The sequence below is a fragment of the Haliotis rubra genome, unplaced genomic scaffold, assembly GCF_003918875.1.
Source record: "Haliotis rubra isolate DU_JTF1 unplaced genomic scaffold, ASM391887v1 Scf799, whole genome shotgun sequence".
Taxonomy (NCBI): Eukaryota; Metazoa; Mollusca; class Gastropoda; order Lepetellida; family Haliotidae; genus Haliotis; species Haliotis rubra.
The window spans coordinates 407,030-428,340 of record NW_025767522.1 but is presented as its reverse complement, the minus strand read 5'-3'; the positions used below and the strand labels follow the sequence as shown (position 1 = coordinate 428,340).

Below are 21,311 nucleotides of genomic sequence, written 5' to 3'. Positions count from 1 at the left end.
GCAGAAAACGCGCCACCGACACGATATGGTCCATGAAAACGTGCAACATCGACCTGGTCAACATCAAAGACGGCGAACCGAACTTGTACTACTTGAAAGACGGGCCGCAGAGAGCATTCGTCAGAGAGGAGTTGATGATCGTACCTCGCGACACAATCCCTTACACATCACCAAGTGTGTGATGATAGTTTCTCATCATGATTTTTATCGGTCTTGCATGCCTATTTTCTGCTTAATGTAGCCAGCCAGCCACCCGTACACCGAGCCGAGAGAGACACACGCACACGCACTGTGACTCGTCCGGCCACAGCGCTCGGAGGAGCAACCACCCCCGAGGCAACCCGAGCCTTTTTGAAAATTAAGCCTTGGATAAGGACCTGGTCCCGTTCCACCATTGTGTATACTACTTGAACTCTACCAATATGATGATGGATCACCATATCTCGAGGATAGATTTTCACCCTTGTCTCTCTGTAAATATCGTAATAGATCAATGTACAGCTGATAGTTGTGTTTTGGTTACAAAGTTCTCAAATATAAAAATTAAGCATATTTCTATAGTCATTAGACCACATGCAGGGTATAATTTGGTGTTCCATGTTTTTCAGGTCGGTGTGCTACTACTAAAGCATAATTCAACACCAAAATTGATCATGCATTCCAGTAAAATGATTTACATAGAAACAGTTTGTATTTTTAGCCAACTACTTTGACTTTGAGTCTTTGAGCACCATGCAATAAAGAGAAAGATATTCATGATAACAATGTTGATGATGTTGTGAATACAAGAGCTATTTAAACGTTAATATTTACATATCTTGGTGAGGCAGTGAGTGTTTATGCTTTTTACACTGTTTTCATCAATATTCCAACACAGTAGCGGACACCAGAAATTGGCTTCATGCATTGTACCCATGTGGGAATCCCATCCAGGCCTTCTACCTGACAAACAAATGCTTTAACCACTGGGTTTTACATGAGATATATAAGCAAGTCGATCATAAATACGTTGTCCTAAATGATCAAGACCGCCTCCGTGGTGTAGTGGTAAGAGTGGAAGGTCGCGATTTGGATCCCCGACCATGTCATACCAAAATACGTTAAAATATGGTACTTGTTGGTCCCTCGGCGCTCGGCATTAATGGGTACAACAAGGACTGGTCGGCTCGGGGTCAGCAAGGACTGGTCAGCTGTATAATGTGTCTGAGTGTGGTATTCATGCTTCACTGCGGCATGGTATCTCAGTGGGCTAGCACTATAAAACCAGCTTCAGTCTGGGCTAGTACAAGCAGCCGCACATACACATACACACGCATGCACGTCATCATATGAGCGAAATATTCTCAAGCACGACGTTAAACCCAATTTCACCTCGCCTCACCTTAATGATCAAGGAGGCCTATAACCTCATTAATATACACAAGAAACAGTCATGTGACAAAGACCCGACCTTGACCTCTAACAGATCGGATGGACGCTGTGATTTGCTATTTACCGCATGTTGGTGGTTCAGGACGTTGCTCATAACATCAATCACTAGTATTTGATTCACTAACCAGCCACCGTCATATAATTTGAGTGTTCATGGTTAATGCGTACGTCGTTTAACAGCAAGCAAATAATAACTCCATTACAGAGATGCTGTCTCTGGTTTCCAAAAAGCAGGGTAGCACAACTAACAACTGATAACTTTATGGTAAAATATATTGTAAAAGAAGCTATTCGCATTTCAAACACACAAAATGTACATGAAAATGAAAGTTATAAATCAGTATGTTTATGGCCTCTTAAGGCAATAACTAGTTTTGATAGTGAGGGGGACAAGAATGTCCAAATTATATTCATGCCCTTCTTCTACGCCCCCCCCCCCCCCTTTCAGTCACTCTCTTACCGACCATGGCAAATAAACAAACAAACGAAACAAAACAAAACAAAACACAAAGAAACAAACATAAAATACTCCCCAAACAACCTACCCAACTCAATAACATTGTAACTTATTGTGGATTCCAACAAGCAGCAACAGAACCACTAAGAACTAGGAACATTACAGTACATTTTATATTTCAAACAAAGCTGTTCGATCCCCCTTCAGTCAACCTCTCCTTTAGCGACCAAAACATACACTCACACACACACACAAAGAGAAAAAATAGCAATAGCAACAGCAACCCAAACTCTCACTGGTGCACAAAAGAGGATATGAATTCATTTTACAACCTCAGTATATCAACATACATTGTGAGTATGTACAGCTACTAATTCCGTTCGAGGATAGTAATGAATGATTATTATCCAGTTTCCACAGAGCTTTATTTTATTACGAAGCACACATTATACGGCCATCACAGTTTTCTGGATAAATTACTTTGTTGCCTCCCTTGTTCCACCGTGTGTGATGCACTCGTCCCAGTCGGGCCAGAACACTTCCTTCATACGTTCACAGTAAGCGGCCAGGTTTGGGTATTTGTCTACGGACAAAAGAGAAAGGTCATAAGCAACACGTATGTAACAACAAATGATAACATTAATTCATATGTAAACTAGATCATTTGAATTTAAGCTAAATTCTGGGAGACTGGGATGTTAAAATCTCAATGTAATGAAAGGTAGGTTGGTGAATACATTTTGTTGCGATTGTTTGCATAATCAGTGAAGTCGAATCAGCCTGAAATCGAAAACTTCAATCCAATGGAAAGACATACACATCATCTCTCATCCAGGTAATGATATGATGACAGCTGGTAACAATTTAGGATAAATCTTTGTAATGTCGATTTTGTTGATGTTCACTTTTAGGCATGCATAAGATGACAGATATGCTTCAATGTAGGAGACTGGGTTAAAGTATGGTTTAAAGACCTTTTCGACAAAAAGTTTGTAAATGCAGTTGTTATGTGAAAAAAGTAGGAGTACATTATGTACCCTATGTTAACAATTTTCTGCGATGTTTTGAGCTCGGTACAGGGTATTACTTTCATGTATGCATGGAAAGAATCTTACATATATATAACTCAATGTTCACCTATCAATAGAGACTTTGAATTGGTTCCTAATATTGGACACGACCTGGCCCAAGCAATAAATAAATAAGCAAATGCTCAGACTAATGAGAGCTCAGATTATATCGCAAAAACGGCAATATTTCACGTGCAACATGTTTAATGGCTTGGTCGCTCATTTGTTATTCATGTTGCATGCACAATGGTAGGATTCATTGGTCATTCTGACCAAACATTTTAAACAAGTGAAACTGACTAAACTATTTGTAATTGCAGAGAAAATATGCATTAACCATGTCATGGTTTACATCAGATAATAGTTCAAATCAGTATTCCTGAAGATTAACTTCCGAAATCAAAATATTCTTCTGATTTCTCCATTGCATGAACAGACATCACCACATCCCAAAGTAGGAATATGCACTCAAGGTAGATGGATGAGGTAACTAAAAGTACTTGCCCTTGAGCATGTTATCGTATCCAGTGCGCGTGAACTGACTGTAAACCTGTGACAGATGAGCGAACACTGTGCAGTCCGTCTCACAGGGCTCGTCCCCCATCAGGAACTTCTTGGTCCCTGGAACAACCAGCATGTGTGGACAGATGAGTACATTGAAACACATCAAATCACATGACAGGTACAAGACAATAATCAATTTCAGGATGCAATTACATCCTGTTCAATGGTTACAATGGGTTCGCAGATATACGAGGTTATGCAAGACGAAGTGGAACAGGATTGTCTCAAGTGAAAGCATACCAGTGGAAGCGTACAGATGTTGCACAGGAAGGGGTAACATCACTGTCAGTGATGTTGCCGTGAGTGTGATCGATGTGAAGGCTGCATCATAGTGGTTTGGGAGAATTTGGGGGATGGGTGGTGGGGTTGGAGTGGGTTGGGTGTGTGTCCTGGAACAGCCTGCAATGTTTTCCTCTCTAGTTATGATGCAGCCACTTTTCATTGTCTATATTTTCATCTGGATGAAAACTGTATGATACACATCTATTTCCATAACATTGCATATTGAATGTGGGATTCGATGTACTAAGTGTCAGGTTTATTAATTTGTCCACCAAAAGTTACCGTTGCTCCTAAAAATATTTGACAGCCTCCGTGGCGTAGTGGTTAGAGCGTCCGCTTGGGGAGAGGAAGGTCGCGGGTTCGATCCCCGACCGCGTCATACCAAAAGACGTTCAAAAATGGTACTTGTTGGACCCTGCCTGGCGCTCGTCATTAATGGGTACAACAAGGACTTGTCGGCTCGGAGTCAGTATAATGTGTCTGAGTGGGGTATTCATGCTTCACTGCGGCACGGTATCTCAGTGGGCTAGCACTATAAAACCAGCTTAAGTCTGGGCTAGTACAAGCAGCCGCACATACACATACACACGCATGCACTTCATCATATGACGGAAATATTCTCAAGCACGACGTTAAACCCAATTTCACCTCACCTCACCTAAAAAATATTTAACATCTATGTACACAGATACCTTAAGACTTCTGCATACCTATGAAGTCTGACATTGATTGTAGATCCTTCTTTAACATTTCAATTCCCTCCTCTTCTGTGTGTCGGCCCAAGCCTTGATCCCATGCTTGCTTTTTGAAACGTCGTTGCAAGATCCAAAACAGAATCTTCGATAATTTCAAGGCATTCTTTACGAAAGATTTGTCGCAGCAGTCATATTGCCATCGGAAGAGGCCAATGAACCTGAAAATATATGCTAGTACAGTGGAAATTGCCAGCAACTTATCTTAGACGGTGATGGGAATTAAACTCGTTCGTTGTCCCCTTAAGCAGAATAGAAGTTACAATTCATGCTATGTATTAACGTCTTTTCCTATGACACGGTCAGAGGATTGAACCACCGATCTTCCACTCTCCAGATTGATGCTGCTTCGTCCTTCATGACTTCAGCGGTTCTAATGAAATCTAGGGTTGTCAGGTCCGCTGAATAGGTGGATGCATGTCATGATCATCGTATCCAAGCCACGTAGATGCTCATAATGGCAATCACTGGATTGACTGGTCCTGGTACGATTATTTACAGTTCGCCATCACATATCTGGATTATTGCGTTAATCAACAAACTAAACAATCTTGAAGAGACCTGAGATTCAAAATATCAATGTGTTTGGCGTTATGGTTACGATGGACAGTAAGGCTGGATATTGCCCTGATTCTCATATTGTGATATATTGCAATAATTTAAGAGATATAGCAATACATATTGTGACTGGAAGGTTTCTGTGCGACATCATCATCTTAGTTCCCGTCCCCAGTGTGTATGGTTGTATGCCACCGGTTTACCACGGATAAATAAAATGATATGAAGCCTTAATGTGGATTGTTTCATTGAACTATTACAACAAAGTTTTGCGAACACAATGATAAAGGTAATAGCATAACATGATTTTTATGGTCAGTGTTGTTTGCTTCAACAGAATGCACTTCAATGCAGTATGTAATTATTGTTACTGTTTGTCAGTGATTCATTCAGATTCAGCTCCAATATAAAGATGTGTTAACATGAACTATTGCAAAATGAAACAAAAACATGATTTAGATGAACTGCTTGAGCTAAAATCTCATATGACCTCAAATAGCCTAAGATCCTTGACGAGAATGTCATTATACCGTCCTACAAAATTTAGAAGACTTAGTCCTTGGTAGAACATTTGGCACTTTTGGAGCCACTTATAAACATACTTCAACATGTAAAATGTAGAAGTTAAAGGCAGATAATTCAAAGGGAGCTAACCCTGGATGACCCAATATATTGCACAATCTGAACCATATCGCGATATTCGAATCGGGAGGCACTGTACCGGTATATACCGGTTTATACTGGTTTACCGGTAATATTGCATAGTCCTGATGGATAGGCAGATAGAAGTTAAACTGACTGCTCCTCACCAGTAGATATGTTCCTCCATCATGGCCTGTATTGCCTGAGCTACTCCTCTGTCAGAAGGGCTCAGGTTCCTGTTGAGGTCCACCCCCAGCTTCTTGTTGAGGAATTCGATGCACAGTGATGAGTCCGCTACCTCCTGCCCATTATACTCAATCCAAGTGAATTTGCCCTTTGATGAACGTTGAAACCCATGGACGTTCTGTGTTGAAATCATAGACAAATTGTATTATAACATAGGATTTCCCTTGAAAAAGGTTCGGTGGGGTAGCCTAGTGGTTACAGTGTTGGCTCGTCACGCCGAAGACCCGGGTTCGATTCCCAACATGGGTACAATGTGTAAAGCCGTTTTCTGGTGTCCCCCGCCGTGATATTACTGGAATATTGCTAAAAGAGGCGTAAAACCATACTCACTCACTCCATTGAAGAAAACAGGGAATTGGATGGCTTAGGATTAGAATGACTGTTTTATTGATAAAATGATATGAATCGTTGCTCAGGTAGTCAACAGCCTGCTTTCCTCGACCACAATATGTCATGACACAACGAGAATATTGCTAACTGCGGCATGAACCACACTCATTCAGTCACTCTCTCACCTACCTGGTAGGGTATCTTAGCCATCCGGAGATAGGTTTCCAACTTCACAGCAAATGGCGTCATGCTTGGGGCATAGGGACCTCTATCAACCTGATGATGGATCACCGTATCTCGAGGATAGTCCTTTGCCTTTCTCTCTCTATAAAATATCATAAAAGATCAATCTACAGCTAATGGTTGTGTTTTGGTTTCAAAGTTCTCAAACATCGCTGACATAAACTTTAAGTATATTCATAGTCATTTTTTGACACACACACTGTACAATTTAGTGTTCCATTGTCTTATGGTCAGTGTGCAGCTACTAAATCTTTTCAGTACAATACATCACTTGAATTGATCATGCATTCCAGCAAAACAGTTTCCGTTTAGATTCCATCTAAACTAGTGCTTGGCAAAGGTGAAAACATTCATATTTACATCTGTGTGTGGAGTTTTGTGGACTATTTCCACTACTGAACCTACGTAGCTGAAGGACCTAAAATTACTCATTGACATACGGAATGCAGTCTGATGTCGTTAATCATAAAAAGAAGTCTCCTAAATAGACAGGAACATTTCATGAAACAAAAATCATCCCATTTTCATGAATTCTCCAGCTTGTAGTTTGATTGCAGTGATTTAGGCTTAACGCCAATTTCAACAGCGGTGCATGTAAATAAAGGTGTGTCAGTTTTATGTTTGGGAAAAAGGAGACATGGAGATTTCAGACATGTAACATTTCGGTGAAACCTTCGAGCACGGGGAATGTGCTCACAGGCATAGCAAGGGCGCACCTATATTCGAGCCCACGTTCATCGATTTCAGTGGATGGCGCTCTGCACGAGGCTATACAGAACGAATCGAGGCGCCTCAGACAACTGGATCTAGCCAAATACTGACTGAGTCTCTCTTTATAAGATATTTACACGTGATAACTCACTTGAAAAATAGTTTCCTCAGGCCAACGACCGTTACGATGGCTACGACAGCACCTCCCACTACATACAGAACTTTCTGTGATGTGTCCATGTCGTTGAAAGTATCCATGATACTCTCCATAGTTTGCTCTGTGTGTCACTGTGCACTTCGCTGTGTTGCACAATCCGTCCTCAATCACACCCACTGCATTTATCAGCAATTCTAGGTCATGTTCAAAAGGGGAATAAATGTTGAGGGCCTTGGACTGTCGGCTGGATCGGGTTGGTTGTCAGTAGCTCTCGCCCATTTTTTAGTTGTCTGGTGTAAGATATAGTCTTCTCAGTGGAACTCATTTTCCTTAAGTTTCCTTTCCTTCAATTGGAAAGGGTTATGTGTTCAGAATCTCCAGTCTAACTGTGGCTCCTTTTTAGTAAAATTATCAAAATGATATATATTCAGAGATAAAGCGTTAATGTAGGTCTTACGTCTTGTTTCAGTGTGTTGACTGCATTCGAACGGATCTGCAGGGATCTGATGAAGAATATCAATGAAAAGAGTTGCTGATATCTGAAATTTATTTAATTATATTAGAACACGATTTGAAGACACAGACAAATTAATGTTTTTAATATATCAGTAATTCAAATTCTGACACCTTGCATCTAAATACATACAACAAACACAAAAGTAATTTTACTGATTTTAGGAATAGGTGATTTTATTCCAAAAGGCGAAAAATGATTTAGGGCCCGTAAGTAAGTCACGGGACTTCGCGAGACCTTAGTACTTCCGGTGACAAACAACGTTTCATGCCTTTTCGAATGGTCTCATGACTGTCAGTTGACAGTTTACAATGTACCGATGATCCTTGCAGGGATAGCAAATATCCGACCTAACAATCCCCAATTTAGCTATTACGAGGAATTTAGGACCAGAACTGGTTCTTGAATATACGTTTGTCACCGGAAATCTGGTACCGGAAGTAAGCTTGGCACCGTCTCGCATATCGCCTCGCGAGACTTACAGGCCCTATTTCTGCATTAAAGAAGTATGTATATAGTGAGGAAGAGAGTCAATGCTTCTTTTACCTTTACAACAGCGATATCAGAAATGGACTTCTACCATTGCACCACGTTCAAAATCGAACAGCGTTCTTGGTGTGACGATCCAACGCATTACCCACATTTCTTCCCTCGTCCCTTTTACACTCATATGAATAGACATTTTCAGAGTGAATCTGATTTGCATATGTGATACTAGGTTATGGTATTAACAAAAGGGCACAAGTGGTCATGACATTTAATGGGCAACAATTCGCTGTGCAGAGTTGAATCCTTGTCATCGAACATCCAAATTCCACAATTGCCGAGCTTGTTTCTACGTTCGACAGCTCGGGAACAGCGCAGGTATCGTGGTTTCCAGCAAATTATATTGGTCGTGAGCCCACAAAATGGAGTAGGTTGGTCGAGGTCAGGTATTTGCTCGAGAACGTGTCAACGTGTCCCTGCGGCATGGATCGTTATACCAAGCACTCGATGGGCAGGTTCAGATTCATATCTTTTTGTGCCGCGTTAACAGAGCTTGAATAACACACAAGCTCACAGTGGCTTATCAGAGAGTGAATATTTGGTGTTATTCAGGTTGGTGTGTTTACACATGTACAGCCGGTTTAATCAGTTGCAGGTTCACAGTTCAAAAGCTAGAACGAGTACCCAAGGTCGAATTCCGGGTCGTGAACAGAAAGCGACACATTTTTAGATTTTAACACGCATTAATCAATTGTCAATTTAATTTGAAGGTATTGGGTTATCGTATGGTGTTACACTTGTGCCGTTGAATATGATTATGTGCATTTTCCTATGGTGCACGGTTCTCAATGGGAACTGATAACATTGTGTCGATAGCTTTGTACAGGGAAATACATGTGCAAGAAAAGATATGTGCCAGTTTAGCACACACTGATAGTTGCTGACGCTGTAGGTGCCCTTGAACTAAGGGTGAGACACCCGTCATCGTCTCTGGACAAACGCTAATCTAGCGATGACACAGATTAAGTCATTAATCAAATGGTAATTAATGGTATCACAGCACAACTCGTTCAAGATGGCTGTCTGCAAATGTACAATACATCAGTGATAAGGATTAACTATGGGGAGTACATATTATTATATAAAAATGAAGGGATTCATGATATACAGATGTCAAAGTTAAATAGTAGTTAGTCTTAGAACTAAGTGTTCAGTCCCAATGTGCTGGTCCTCAATCGCACGTGATGACATTTTCGGGTGAAATACTCTTGACTTTAAGATATTATATACAGTACAACCAGAAATTATTGAGAATTTAAGATTGTAATTTTTAATATTTTTTTCACTAATTACTCACGTATTAAATGTGAATATTAGCAGAAAATAACTCCAGATTCAAAGACAGGTGAACAGTTAGTATTTTGTCAAGTTACCATGGGCAGCAATGCAGGCTTCAATGCGGCGGGGCATACTACTGATCAAAGAAGTTAGAAAGTCGTGACCCATGCTGTCCCAATATCGGACCACCTCTTCTTTCATTTCAGCAATATTTGTCAGATTGTTCTTATTGACACTTTCCTTCATAAGTCCCCAAACATTTTCTATTGGATTTAGGTCAGGGTTATAGCTTGGCCAATGTAATAATGTTATATTTTGGGTCCGAAACCAGGCCTATGAATGCTTTGAACGATGTTTTGGGTCATTGTCCTGCTGCAAAATCCAAAAATTTCCATAGAACACGTGAGCAGATGGAAGTAAATGTCCCTCGAGAATATCTGTGTACCGCTCACTGTTCATATTCCCTTCAAAAACACAGAGGGGCGTTTCCCCTAACACAGATATGCCACCCCACACGTTAAATTTCGGATTGTACTTTGGGCGCTGATACAAAGGTTTTTCAGTTTTTTGGTCCAGAATTTCAGTGTATTAGGAAACAGCCACACAGAACTTTCATCTGAGAAAATCACATTGTCCCAGTTAAAATTTCTATGCTGTAAGCACCAGTTCAACCTTCGCTCCGTTTGCTCAGGTTTCATGATCGGTGATGGAATTCCTCGACTTTTCTGCCAACCCACTGCATGCAGCTCAGTTCTAATTGTCTCCTTACAGACAGACACAGTTCCTCTATCAATCATATCCAGCCTTAAGTTTTTTAAACTCCTTCGTTTGTTTTTAGAAACAAGAATACCAAGCCGCCACCTGTCACCGACAATCAATTTTCTGGGCCTACCTGCGCCCCCCTGGTGCTCAATGCCATATCCATGTGCAATATTTTTCAAAACACGATAAACAGTGGACAAAGGGATGCCGGTTCTACTTGAAATCACTTTAGCTGATCTGATGTCCTTGTTATAATACTCTAAAATCAACTTCCTCTTCTCTAAATCATCCATACTGAGGATCACTGGAAATGTCGCCTGCTAGCAAGTAAACAAAGGGGGATAACTCTTCCCAAACTTATGAAAAAGGATTAACGGAGTTGTCTCTATTGAGTGAAACCAAGCACTTGATAGCTGGTCAAGGTTGTTTATACTAGAAATCCAATTAAACATATTCCTAAAATTCTCAATAATTTCTGGCCATACTATATATTATACTGATCTGTTGATAATGACGCATTGCCGCCTTTTCACAAATTACTAAACGCAGGCGCAGTGATAGTTCTGATTCTCTTCCAGTGGGCTTTTATGATTCGATGATTCTGATCAAAGTCACCAGTATCATAATAGGTTCCTCTTCTTAAACTGTAAACAAAGTTTTAAATCTGAATGGTTTCCTAGAAAATATTTCATGTGTCTGTATTGTATGAACCATGTTGATAAATGAACGCGATTTGACAACCGGGAACACATTTTTTCTTATATCTATATCATTTAACGCGGGTCGTTATCATATTTGATTCCATTAGGGACATCTTATGCCCAGACACCTTTAAAGGCGCATTTCGATACGAAGAGTTGCTTCCCCTGAGCCAAACGCCCATGGGGCCCGTAAGAGTGGCGCGAGGCGCTACTTCCGGTAATAGATTTCCGGTGACATGCTTGTACTCAAGAACCAGTTCTGGTTCCTAACTGCGCGACCGCAAAATATGACTTCACTAGAATGGACCAAGTGTACTATCACGCTTGGCTGCACAGCTGTTTACAGGTACACGCGTGCTATTCATACAACTTAGTCCAGGTATGTTTGTAGCCTGTCGCATATCACAGTTTTCTGAGTCAGACAGCGTGTGTCGAGTATGATTAGCCAGGGCATGCCCGTTGTAGCAGTGTTATCGCCATTGCCGAAAAACGTTGTTTGTCACCGGAAGCACTAAAGTTTCGCAAAGTCCGTGACCTACCAACGGGTCCTATGATCATGGGTTTCGTTCGACGAGTCGTACTGATTATGTTACTGGGTTTCTCATACCCAGACTGTGGGGTTTGTGCAATCGTTTAAGTCATTGTAAAATATCTGTATGAATATTATTTAAGAAAAAACAATAACATACTATCAACATATATTAGGAAGGTCGTGAGTGATGAGGGTTCTAGGTATTTGTCACTTTGCTGAAACCTATAAGAACAGGTTGTGTACTCAACAACTAGGACCTGGGATTCGAACCCACGATCCTAGGTTTCTGGAGGGGCCATGTTGTTTGTCAGGGACATGCAGTATCGTATACATGCATTATTTCAGATTTACCTCCCACATCAAGCTCACACGCCATGGTATAACTAAAACATAAGGTTCAAAACGGCGTTAAAGCCACTTCCCTGCTAATAAGTACCAATAACACCCCACCCCAACCCCGCCCTTTCCAGCTTGGCTGTGTAATATTCCACAGGGAGAAGGCGAAGGGGTATGCCCGAGATACAGTGATCCTTTATCAGATCGGTAGAGGACCTTGCTTACGTCCCCAGCATGACGCCGTTTGCTGTGAGGCTGGAGACCTATCTCCGGATTGCCAGGATACCCTACCAGGTGCATTATGTGTTGAGTCAGTGAGTGAGGTAAACCACTGGCAATGACAGAATAAACTGTCGAAGCAACAAACCATTGTACACAATCAGCCAGGTAGACAGTGCTATAAAACAAATCACACATAACTTGACTCTCACTGCACATTCACCATGTGAGCATATAACCGCTGTTACAACTGCAATACCCACCAGTGGTAGTATCATTGACTACAACGTCCGAGACTTTGATCTGTTTGAAGGTGATTGTTGCACGCTGGTGGTCAGTTCATCACAGATCGTCCAGTTATTCGGTTGCTGTGTCAAGTACCAACATCCACCACATCGGGTCAAATTGAATGTCTGAAAGGCTCTCTGTATAGTTAGTGCTCGGTAGTTAGATGAACACTCCGTGTCAATGTTACAAGTTTTACTGGCATTGCTAATCGGATTGGGAATGATAGAGAATGAAAAGTATCAATCTGTGTCCCTCAGCACTGATACTTAGCATTTGATCTTTTGTTTAAGATGTCCTCGTGTAAGAAAGTGAGTGAGTTGTGATTTACGCCGCAAATATTCCAGCTATATGGCGGCGGTCTGTAAATAATCGTGTCTGGACCAGATAATCCAGTGATCAACACCATGAACATCGATCACGCAATTGGGATACGATGACATGTTAACCAAGTCAGCAAGCCTGAACACCCGATCCCGTTAGTCGCCTCTTACGACAAGCATGGGTTACTGAAGATCAATTCTACCCCGGATCTTCACGGGTTTCCTCATGGAAGTCACGTGGTAATACAGTTTAATTTCTGATGAAAATGTCAAAGGGCAAGACCCTGGATTGAGTACAATGGGAAGGCTGTACCGGATTCGACATTATATACTGACTTCCTGAACGAGAGAGAAGCTGGAGGTGGACCTCCACAAACACCTGAATCCCAGTGACACGGGTGCAACTATGGCTATGCGGGTCATAACAAGGCTCATCTGTACTGGTGAGCCTCGAGACTCTTATGAAGGATCATTACAATGAAACTACATTCGATTATAAATTTGGAACTCATAAGGACATGTATCCCATTAGTATTGATCAATCTGAGGTTTCAAGAAAAATTCTGTTTAAAAGTCTGAGTTATCGCAGAAGCGTAAATGTTGTCTCTGTCAACCCAAATCATTGACGGAGGATATGTTGAAATAACGCGGCCTAAAATATTGAGAAAGTCACATTCATTATCATTCATAATATTTTCAAATCATTTCCAATAAAACAATAATTTCACTTAATGACTGGCACCCGTGAAAATCCGGGTTAGAATTGGTCTTCAGTAACCCATGCTTTCGTAAGAGGCGTCTAACGGGATCGGGTGGTCAGGCTCGCTGACTTGGTAGACACGTCATTACTTCCCAATTGCGTAGATCGATGCTCATAATGTTTATCACTGGATTGTCTGGTCCAGGCTCGATTATTTACAGATCTCCGCGATATAGCTGGAGTATTGCTGAGTGAGGCGTAAATCTAAACTCACTCACTCTTGATGACTGACTGTGTCCCTGTTTCACGCTAATTAGAAAGTCTGGACGTTGACTGGAAGTGGCTACAAGACGGTGAAGCTTTTCTTTAATGCTTGGTTTGTGTGACACCGTTAATCTTTGACCAGGTCACGCACATGTGGATAAACGTATCCACGGGATCAACATGAATTGATATTAAAGATAATGAACAGCTGGAAGAGTGTTTCATGTTTCCTGCTATATTCCGCTACCAATATAAAAACGACAAAACCTTTACCAAGCAAACGTTGAACTCCTTGTTCCTTTCACACCGATCATATCTGTGATTGCTTCTGCCTCACTCCCAAAGAACATCGATATTAGCTTGCGAACTCGTTTGATAACCTTTGATGTTATGCCAATTTTAATGCAAATAGATATTAATAACATGATGTGTGATGTTTTCCTCAATAAGTGTAAAAACAGTTGACAGGATAATATCGGAATCTGATTAACTTGACACTAGGCGTGGTGTCAAAAGTCGGTTCACAAATACAGTATGGTGTGTGTCCACCACTGGCGCTGATGCAGACTTGACAACGACGACTCAGACAACACACAGCGATTGAAGAAAACTTGTTGTTCCATGTCTGAACCAACTCTTGTCCCAATTCAATGGCTAGGCTTAACGTCGCCCCATTTCATCCCAATACTCGATAGGAGACAGGTCCGGAGAATCAGCTGACCAGGGGAGTACCGGAATGGTCTGCTGCCTCAGGAAATCTGTCACAACACGAGCGACATATGGACGGGCATTATCTTGGTAAAGCGTGAAGTTATGTCTCTGTCCTTGATCTTATTCCTGTATCGAAGACCTGTCAGATTGCTGTTCACAATGCCAAGTTATATCCGACCATGAGATGTGATGCTCCCCCATACCATAGCGCCCCGCCACTAAACTGTCAACGTTGAACAACGCACACGTCAGCATACCGTTCACCTCGCCGTCTGTAGACCCTTGTCCTGCTATCTGACCTGTACTGATGAAATCTCGACTCGTCAGTGAACAAAACCCCAGCCCATCATGCACAAGGTACACGTGTCACGCGGGATACGTGACATCAAATTTCATGCAAAGGTCTTTGTTACATGTTTATTTATTTATTTTTATGCAATTTTTTTGTTATGCACAGTTACTTTTTCCTGTTAGTATATAACAATAGACATTGCAAGTGCAGGGACAAATTCAGTTTAGGGATAGTAATGAACGATAAGTACCAAGTTTGTGCAGAGCGTTATTTTATTACGAAACATATATTATGCCAAAACGGCCATTACAGCTCTCAGGAAAAGTTACTACTTGGTTGCCTCCCTTGTTTCACCGTGTGTGATGCACTGGTCCCAGTCCGGCCAGAATGTTTCCTTCATACGTTCACAGTAGGCGGCCAGGTTTGGGTATTTGTCTACGGAAAAAGAGAAAGGTCATAAGCAACAGGTATCTCACAGCAAATGATAACATTAATTCATGTGTCTACTAAATCCTGTGAATTTGAGTTGAATTTAGTAAATATAGTTAAGAAATGAAACTGATAAAATAATGTCACAACTCAATTTGTCAAACTCGATTCTGTTCATGTTCACTTTTAGGCATGCATAGGATGACAGCTATACTTCCATTTTGGAGACTGGTATGACTCAAAGACAATACTCTTGAAAAAGCAGTTGTGGTGAGAAAAAGGTAGATGTACATTACGTACCCTATGTTAACAGTATTCTGCAATGTTTTGAGGTTGGTATATGGTAAGTTCTTAAATGTATGCATTGACAAAATCGTACCTTCATATTTATTCAAGATTTAAACAAGGACAACTGACGCTACTATTGGCATCTATTGAAACTATGCATTAACCATGTTATTGTTTCCGTCAGGAAACGGTCCCAATCTGTATTCCTAAAGTAGAAATAACTTCCATGATCAAAGTATTCTCCTGATTTATCCATTACATGAAAACACATCACACACCCCAAAGAGGCCAGATGTATTAAGTGGAGATAGAGAAACGGAACGTTTTCAAATGATGAGGCAGCTAAAAGTACTTGCCCTTGAGGATGTTCTCGTGTCCAGTGCCCGTGAAATGCCAGTAAACCTGTGATAGCTGACCGAACACCGCACAGTCCGTCTCAAAGGGCTTGTCCCCCATCAGGAACTTCTTGGTCCCTGGAACATCCAGCATACGTGGACAGATGAGCATATTGAAACAAAACAAATCACATGAAACAAAGTATCATCGCTCCTGAAATATAGTTAACATTTATGTATATTATGCAGTTTACAATGACTTCTGCATACCTATGAAGTCCGACAGGGATTGTAGATCCTTCTTAAACATTCCTGTTGCCTCCTCTTCAGTGTGTCGCCCTAAGCCTTGACTCCATGCTTGTTTTCTAAAATGTCGTCGAATCATCCAAAAACTAAATTTGCCTACTTTGAAAATATCTATTATCCAAGATTTGTCGTTGCCATACACCCATCGAAGGAGGAGAAGGAACCTGAAACGACAGTACTATTCAGTCAACCATTCATGCAAGTAGATGCAAGTAAAATATGACATGGAAATTGCCAGCATCTTATCGTAAAGATATAAATTGAGGTGAACGCGTTCTTGTTTATTCCCCACTAAAGCATAACCTCAGTCAACGCCGTTTGGTTTGAACTATCTGGATACACCGGAGGAAGGATTGTTCAAGCTATCAATGTGTGTTGGCTCTATGGTTACGATGGACAGGCAGATAAAAGTTAAATGGCACCAACTGACTGTTTCTCACCAGTATAGATGATCCTCCACCATGGCATGAATCGCCTGAGCTACTCCTCTGTCAGCAGGATTCAGGTCCCTGTTGAGATCCACACCCAGCTTCTTGTTGAGGAATTTGATACACAGTGATGAGTCCGCTACCTCCTGCCCATTATACTCAACCCAAGTGAATTTGCCCTTTGATAAAGGTTGCATCCCATGGACGTTCTGTGATAGAAAGGGTGTGCGATGAAGCTGAATCTGTGTTTTGTTCAAAAGTAATATGAATCGTTCCTAAAGTAACCACGCGTCGTGACTAAACGAGAACTGGATCTTGAAACAACACTCATGTACTCACTCTCTCACCTACCTGGTAGGGTATCTTAGCCATCCGGAGATAGGTCTCCACCTTCACCGCAAATGGCGTCATACTTGGGGCATAGGGACCTCTACCAATCTGATGATGGATCACCGTATCTCGAGGATAGTCCTTCTTTGCCTTTGTGTCTCTATGAAATATCATAAACGATCATTGTTCAGCTGATGGTTGTCTTTTGATCTGAAAATCCTTGAATGTCTCTGACGTAGACTTTAAGTATAGTGATATAGTCATTGTATGACATACACTGTATAAATTATTGGTTTTATGGCCGGTGTGCTGCTAATAACTGTCTTCAGTATAAATCAACACCTAAACTGATCCACGTCAAACGAAGCTAAAAACTTTCAAAGCTCTGACTTATGAGGCAACTAATTTTGTTCAATGTTGCTCCTCCCCGTGAAGATCCGGGTTAGAATTGATCTTCAGTAACCCATGCTTGTCGTAAGAGGCGACTAACGGGATCGGGTGGTCGGCCTCGCTGACTTGGTTGACACATATGATCGGTTCCCAATTTCGCAGATCGATGCTCATGCTGGATTGTCTGGTCCAGACTCGATTTTTTACAGTTGAGAGCTATCTGAGTTAGATCGTAGTTGACGAAGTCGAAGGGATTCCGATTATACTCTCCAGCCACCGCGATGGATGGTACCAAACCTACGACTACCTTGTTGGGTCGGACGCCTTAAAAAATATTATCGTATGTGAAAGCCACTTGACCTCTGGGTATGGACATCATTTTCACTTCCGTGTGAGGGTAAAAATATTTAGCCGTTGTCGTAGAAAGAGCGGTGTTGTGTCCGTATATGTTACCGGGGTTAACCTCGACTCTCCTGATGCGAAGGACGATGTCGTCTATGTGTACCGTGTAATTTTCATCTTTTATGGTGGCCATCAAGAGAAAGGTTGGAGAGGATCTGTATAGTTTCACTTGCACGTCGACTTGGTTCATGATGTAGCGTCTAAGTTGAACGAGATCGTGCATTAGGGGACCTTCAATGTCGAAGCTCTTACTCTCCAGTATTATCTTGAATCTTTCGTACATTCCATCTGTTATGCCATGTCCTTGACGAATAGTTGCGATGTCAGCTTGGACTTGGCGTCGACTTCATTTGTAGTCAGCAACGTCTTAATGATAGCCTTGTACGGATAATAATTGTTCGTGGAATTGACGAGTCGTCCCTGTAGCCACATGTCCACTTGAGAGAATAGAGAATGCAGAAAAAGATTCACCGGAGAACATTCGTCCGTGGGCGCTAGACTGGTTCCGTCGGCCTTGGTCACGTGACATTTGACGTACAAGGATGAGCGTCTGAGATCTATGTAATCTAGACTGTACATGTTTTGTCTGCTAGTGTGAAATTCGATTGGAGCTGATCCGGATTGGGGACAAATGGGCGACAGTCTTGCAAATACGTCCTTTCTACTGCTGTTTGCATCGGGCCAGGCAAAACAGATTCAGTTCCGGGGACTGCGTTTTGCTGAAATACCCGGACTGTAGAGAATATGTCAGACATAATAAGCTAAATATATCTCTGGGGTTAATTGATTACATGGACCGTTACATAAATTTAAAAACATGTTTGTTTAAATAAAACTCATATTTATTGAGTTTGTAATTACTTTGTTTGATAAACATTCCGACACTGACATTGTTGACAGCAGTAGTGGGGTATTGGTCACGCTGAGAAATTTTTGAATGGAAATTCCCATGTTAAATGTGTCGATAAAAAGAGGTCCCCCAGTTCAACAGTATTGCAGATCAATGACGCAGTGTCAGCTTTATGTGGCCGGAAAGCAAGAAATGCAGGTCACAGACATATGAAATCATCAAGCACTCCGACCTGAATAACACCCACCATCGCAATTCAAGATCATGTTGAAAGGGGGCATAATTGTTAAGGGTCTTGGACTGTCAGTTGGATCGGGTTGGTTGTCATTCTTTTTGTTCTGTGTAGCAAACATAGTCTGTTTCACGGTCTCTGTTTCGCATTATGTTCCTTACCGCCTCGCCCTTTCTGCAGTGCGAAAGCGCTTTATGAAGCAAGTCTAAATGTCCTCAGGCTCTGAATCTCCCATGTTACTGGGGCTCCTTTTCAATTTGAAAGACTAATTCTTTCCATCAAAAGGATACACATACAAAGAGTAAGCGTTAGTAGAATTCAGATATGGTCAAATGTCGTTAAAGGATGAGTATTTAATATAATACTGTTTTAAATGGTCACCATATTTGCTTGAGTGTGATATTTTCGTTCGAGCACGGACTTCTCGCCCCAGGTGAATGCGTCAATTGTGTTGACTGTGTTCTGGCGCCCTGCCCGATTATGATGAGCAATATTAATGAAAAGAATTGGTGATATTTGATATTTGTTTAATAATATCCGAGGCACCATGTGCAGATATAAACAAATTCCTTTTTTTTAATGTATCAGTAATTAAATGTCTGGTATCTTGGAATTAAATACAGATAAGTTCAACTAATTACTCCTATCGTGAATGGGTGCTTTTATTCCAAAGGACGACAACTCTCCTTTTAAAACTTGAGAGACGTGAACACAGGGCCAAGCTCACCTGTTACAGATTGCCGCCATTTTGGAACCTGTAGAGTTGTATTTGAAGAAATCTGTACATCATTTCCCGCCTTTTGAGGATTGAAACAATTGATAATGATAATGATATCTTTAATTATATTTTATCAACATTGGAATACATATATCATTAAGACAACTGAAGATATCAGTAATTTATCATCCGGACAGTTAACATCCCAATAAGTGAATGAGTGAGGTTTCTTTTTACGCCGCTTTTACAGCAATATCACGACGGGAGACACCAGAATTGGGCGTTACACATTGCGCCCATGTGGGGAATTGAACCCGGGCCTTCGGCGTGACGAGCGAACGCTTTAACCACTTGGCTACCCCACCGCCCCAACTTCCCAATGAATTCATTAGTTTTGACATACATGTATTACTGGATCAAAGAAGTATGTATATAGTTAATAGGTGAGTCCACGCTTCTTTAAGCTATATGACAGCGATATCAGAAATGGGCTTCTACCATTGCACAATGTACCACAGAATCGAACAGGGGCCCTTGGTGTGACGATCGGACGAATTACCTACATTTCTTTTTTGAAGATATCTATGAACCACTTACCGCCTTTGGTGGACTGGAATAATTCTTTTGCCGTTCTTTCATGATACTTTTATTACAGATATATAACGATATTTTCAAGATCACTAATGATAGGTTTTATTTGATTGTAAATATCAGTAACGGTGAGAATCGAAGATGTCTTGAATTTAATAAACCATAACTCTCATTGAATAAATGATAGCTTAAACGAAGTATTGATATATGAAATGCATTTCTGGATATGTATAAAAGATTAGTTACACTCGTGTAACCTTGATTCGTGGATATAAGGGAAGTGCGGTGGAATTCATATTTTAAATGCATGATTTCATTTTGTATACGCACTGATTATTCTATTCACTGATTCAGCAAATTGAAAATGCCTAATATTCCACTCGTGAATAAAACCTTTGTTTACAGAAGCCATTTGCAATCATCACCTATTCATGTGCCCACAAAATGTGACGTCACCTTGTTTCGTGGATTACATAGTCGGTAACTTTATACCACTGCAGTAAGCATTGACACCAAGGAAAGCAGACAACGAGAAGTGAGAAGGTTGGAGCTAACAGTTTCTTTTTTACTTGACATTTTGTAAAAATAGAATTTGGTAATAGTAGTATTAGTGATCTGGGGCTATTTATCTCAGTGTTGGACAATTATATCTAGTGTACTTGCGTGTAATGCAGAGATTTCGTGGCATTGTATGTACATCAAAAGTACCGCTTCTTGACGTCAGTCGAGACTTAATTTACGAGCTAGCATGATAATTTCCACGATCCATGAATCAAGGTTATCCACGAATTTAGGTTAAAGTTCTGTATATAAGTTATCTTAAACTAAACTTTTGTTCTATAGATGTCAAAGTTTAATAGAAATTATCCTTTAGAACTAAATATACGATCCGACTGTGCTGGTCCTTCATGTAATGTGATGTCAACTTGTGGCATTTTCAAGTGTAATATTCTTGACTTCAGTCAATTATATTGACATGTCGATAACTTCCCATTGCTGCCATTTTACAATAGGGCGCATGTCGTATAAGTTAATCGACGCAGGCGCAAAAATAGTACTGATCCTTTTCTTTATAAATTCCAAATGATTCTGGAATAAAAGTGCCA

General features: G+C 40.9%; 1 protein-coding gene across 5 annotated transcripts in view; it reads right to left on the bottom strand.

Annotated features, from left to right (window-relative positions):
- Window positions 1–1,686: 1,686 nt before the first annotated feature.
- The window catches only part of LOC124261373 (failed axon connections homolog), a 28,699-nt gene continuing 9,074 nt past the window's right edge, over window positions 1,687–21,311 (bottom strand). The window contains exons 1-6 of one of the 5 annotated variants that reach the window (XM_046695678.1): window positions 7,438–7,639; window positions 6,522–6,657; window positions 5,924–6,120; window positions 4,515–4,717; window positions 3,463–3,579; window positions 1,687–2,471 (exon numbers count right to left, since the gene is read on the bottom strand). In XM_046695678.1, coding sequence (XP_046551634.1) covers window positions 2,365–2,471; window positions 3,463–3,579; window positions 4,515–4,717; window positions 5,924–6,120; window positions 6,522–6,657; window positions 7,438–7,556 — 879 coding nt within the window. In that variant the 5' untranslated portion in view covers window positions 7,557–7,639 and the 3' untranslated portion in view covers window positions 1,687–2,364. Of the gene's footprint in view, window positions 2,472–3,462; window positions 3,580–4,514; window positions 4,718–5,923; window positions 6,121–6,521; window positions 6,658–7,437; window positions 7,640–15,158; window positions 15,342–15,979; window positions 16,097–21,311 lie in introns of those variants that run through there. The other 4 variants (XM_046695680.1, XM_046695681.1, XM_046695682.1 and 1 more) reach the window with 4 other exon arrangements.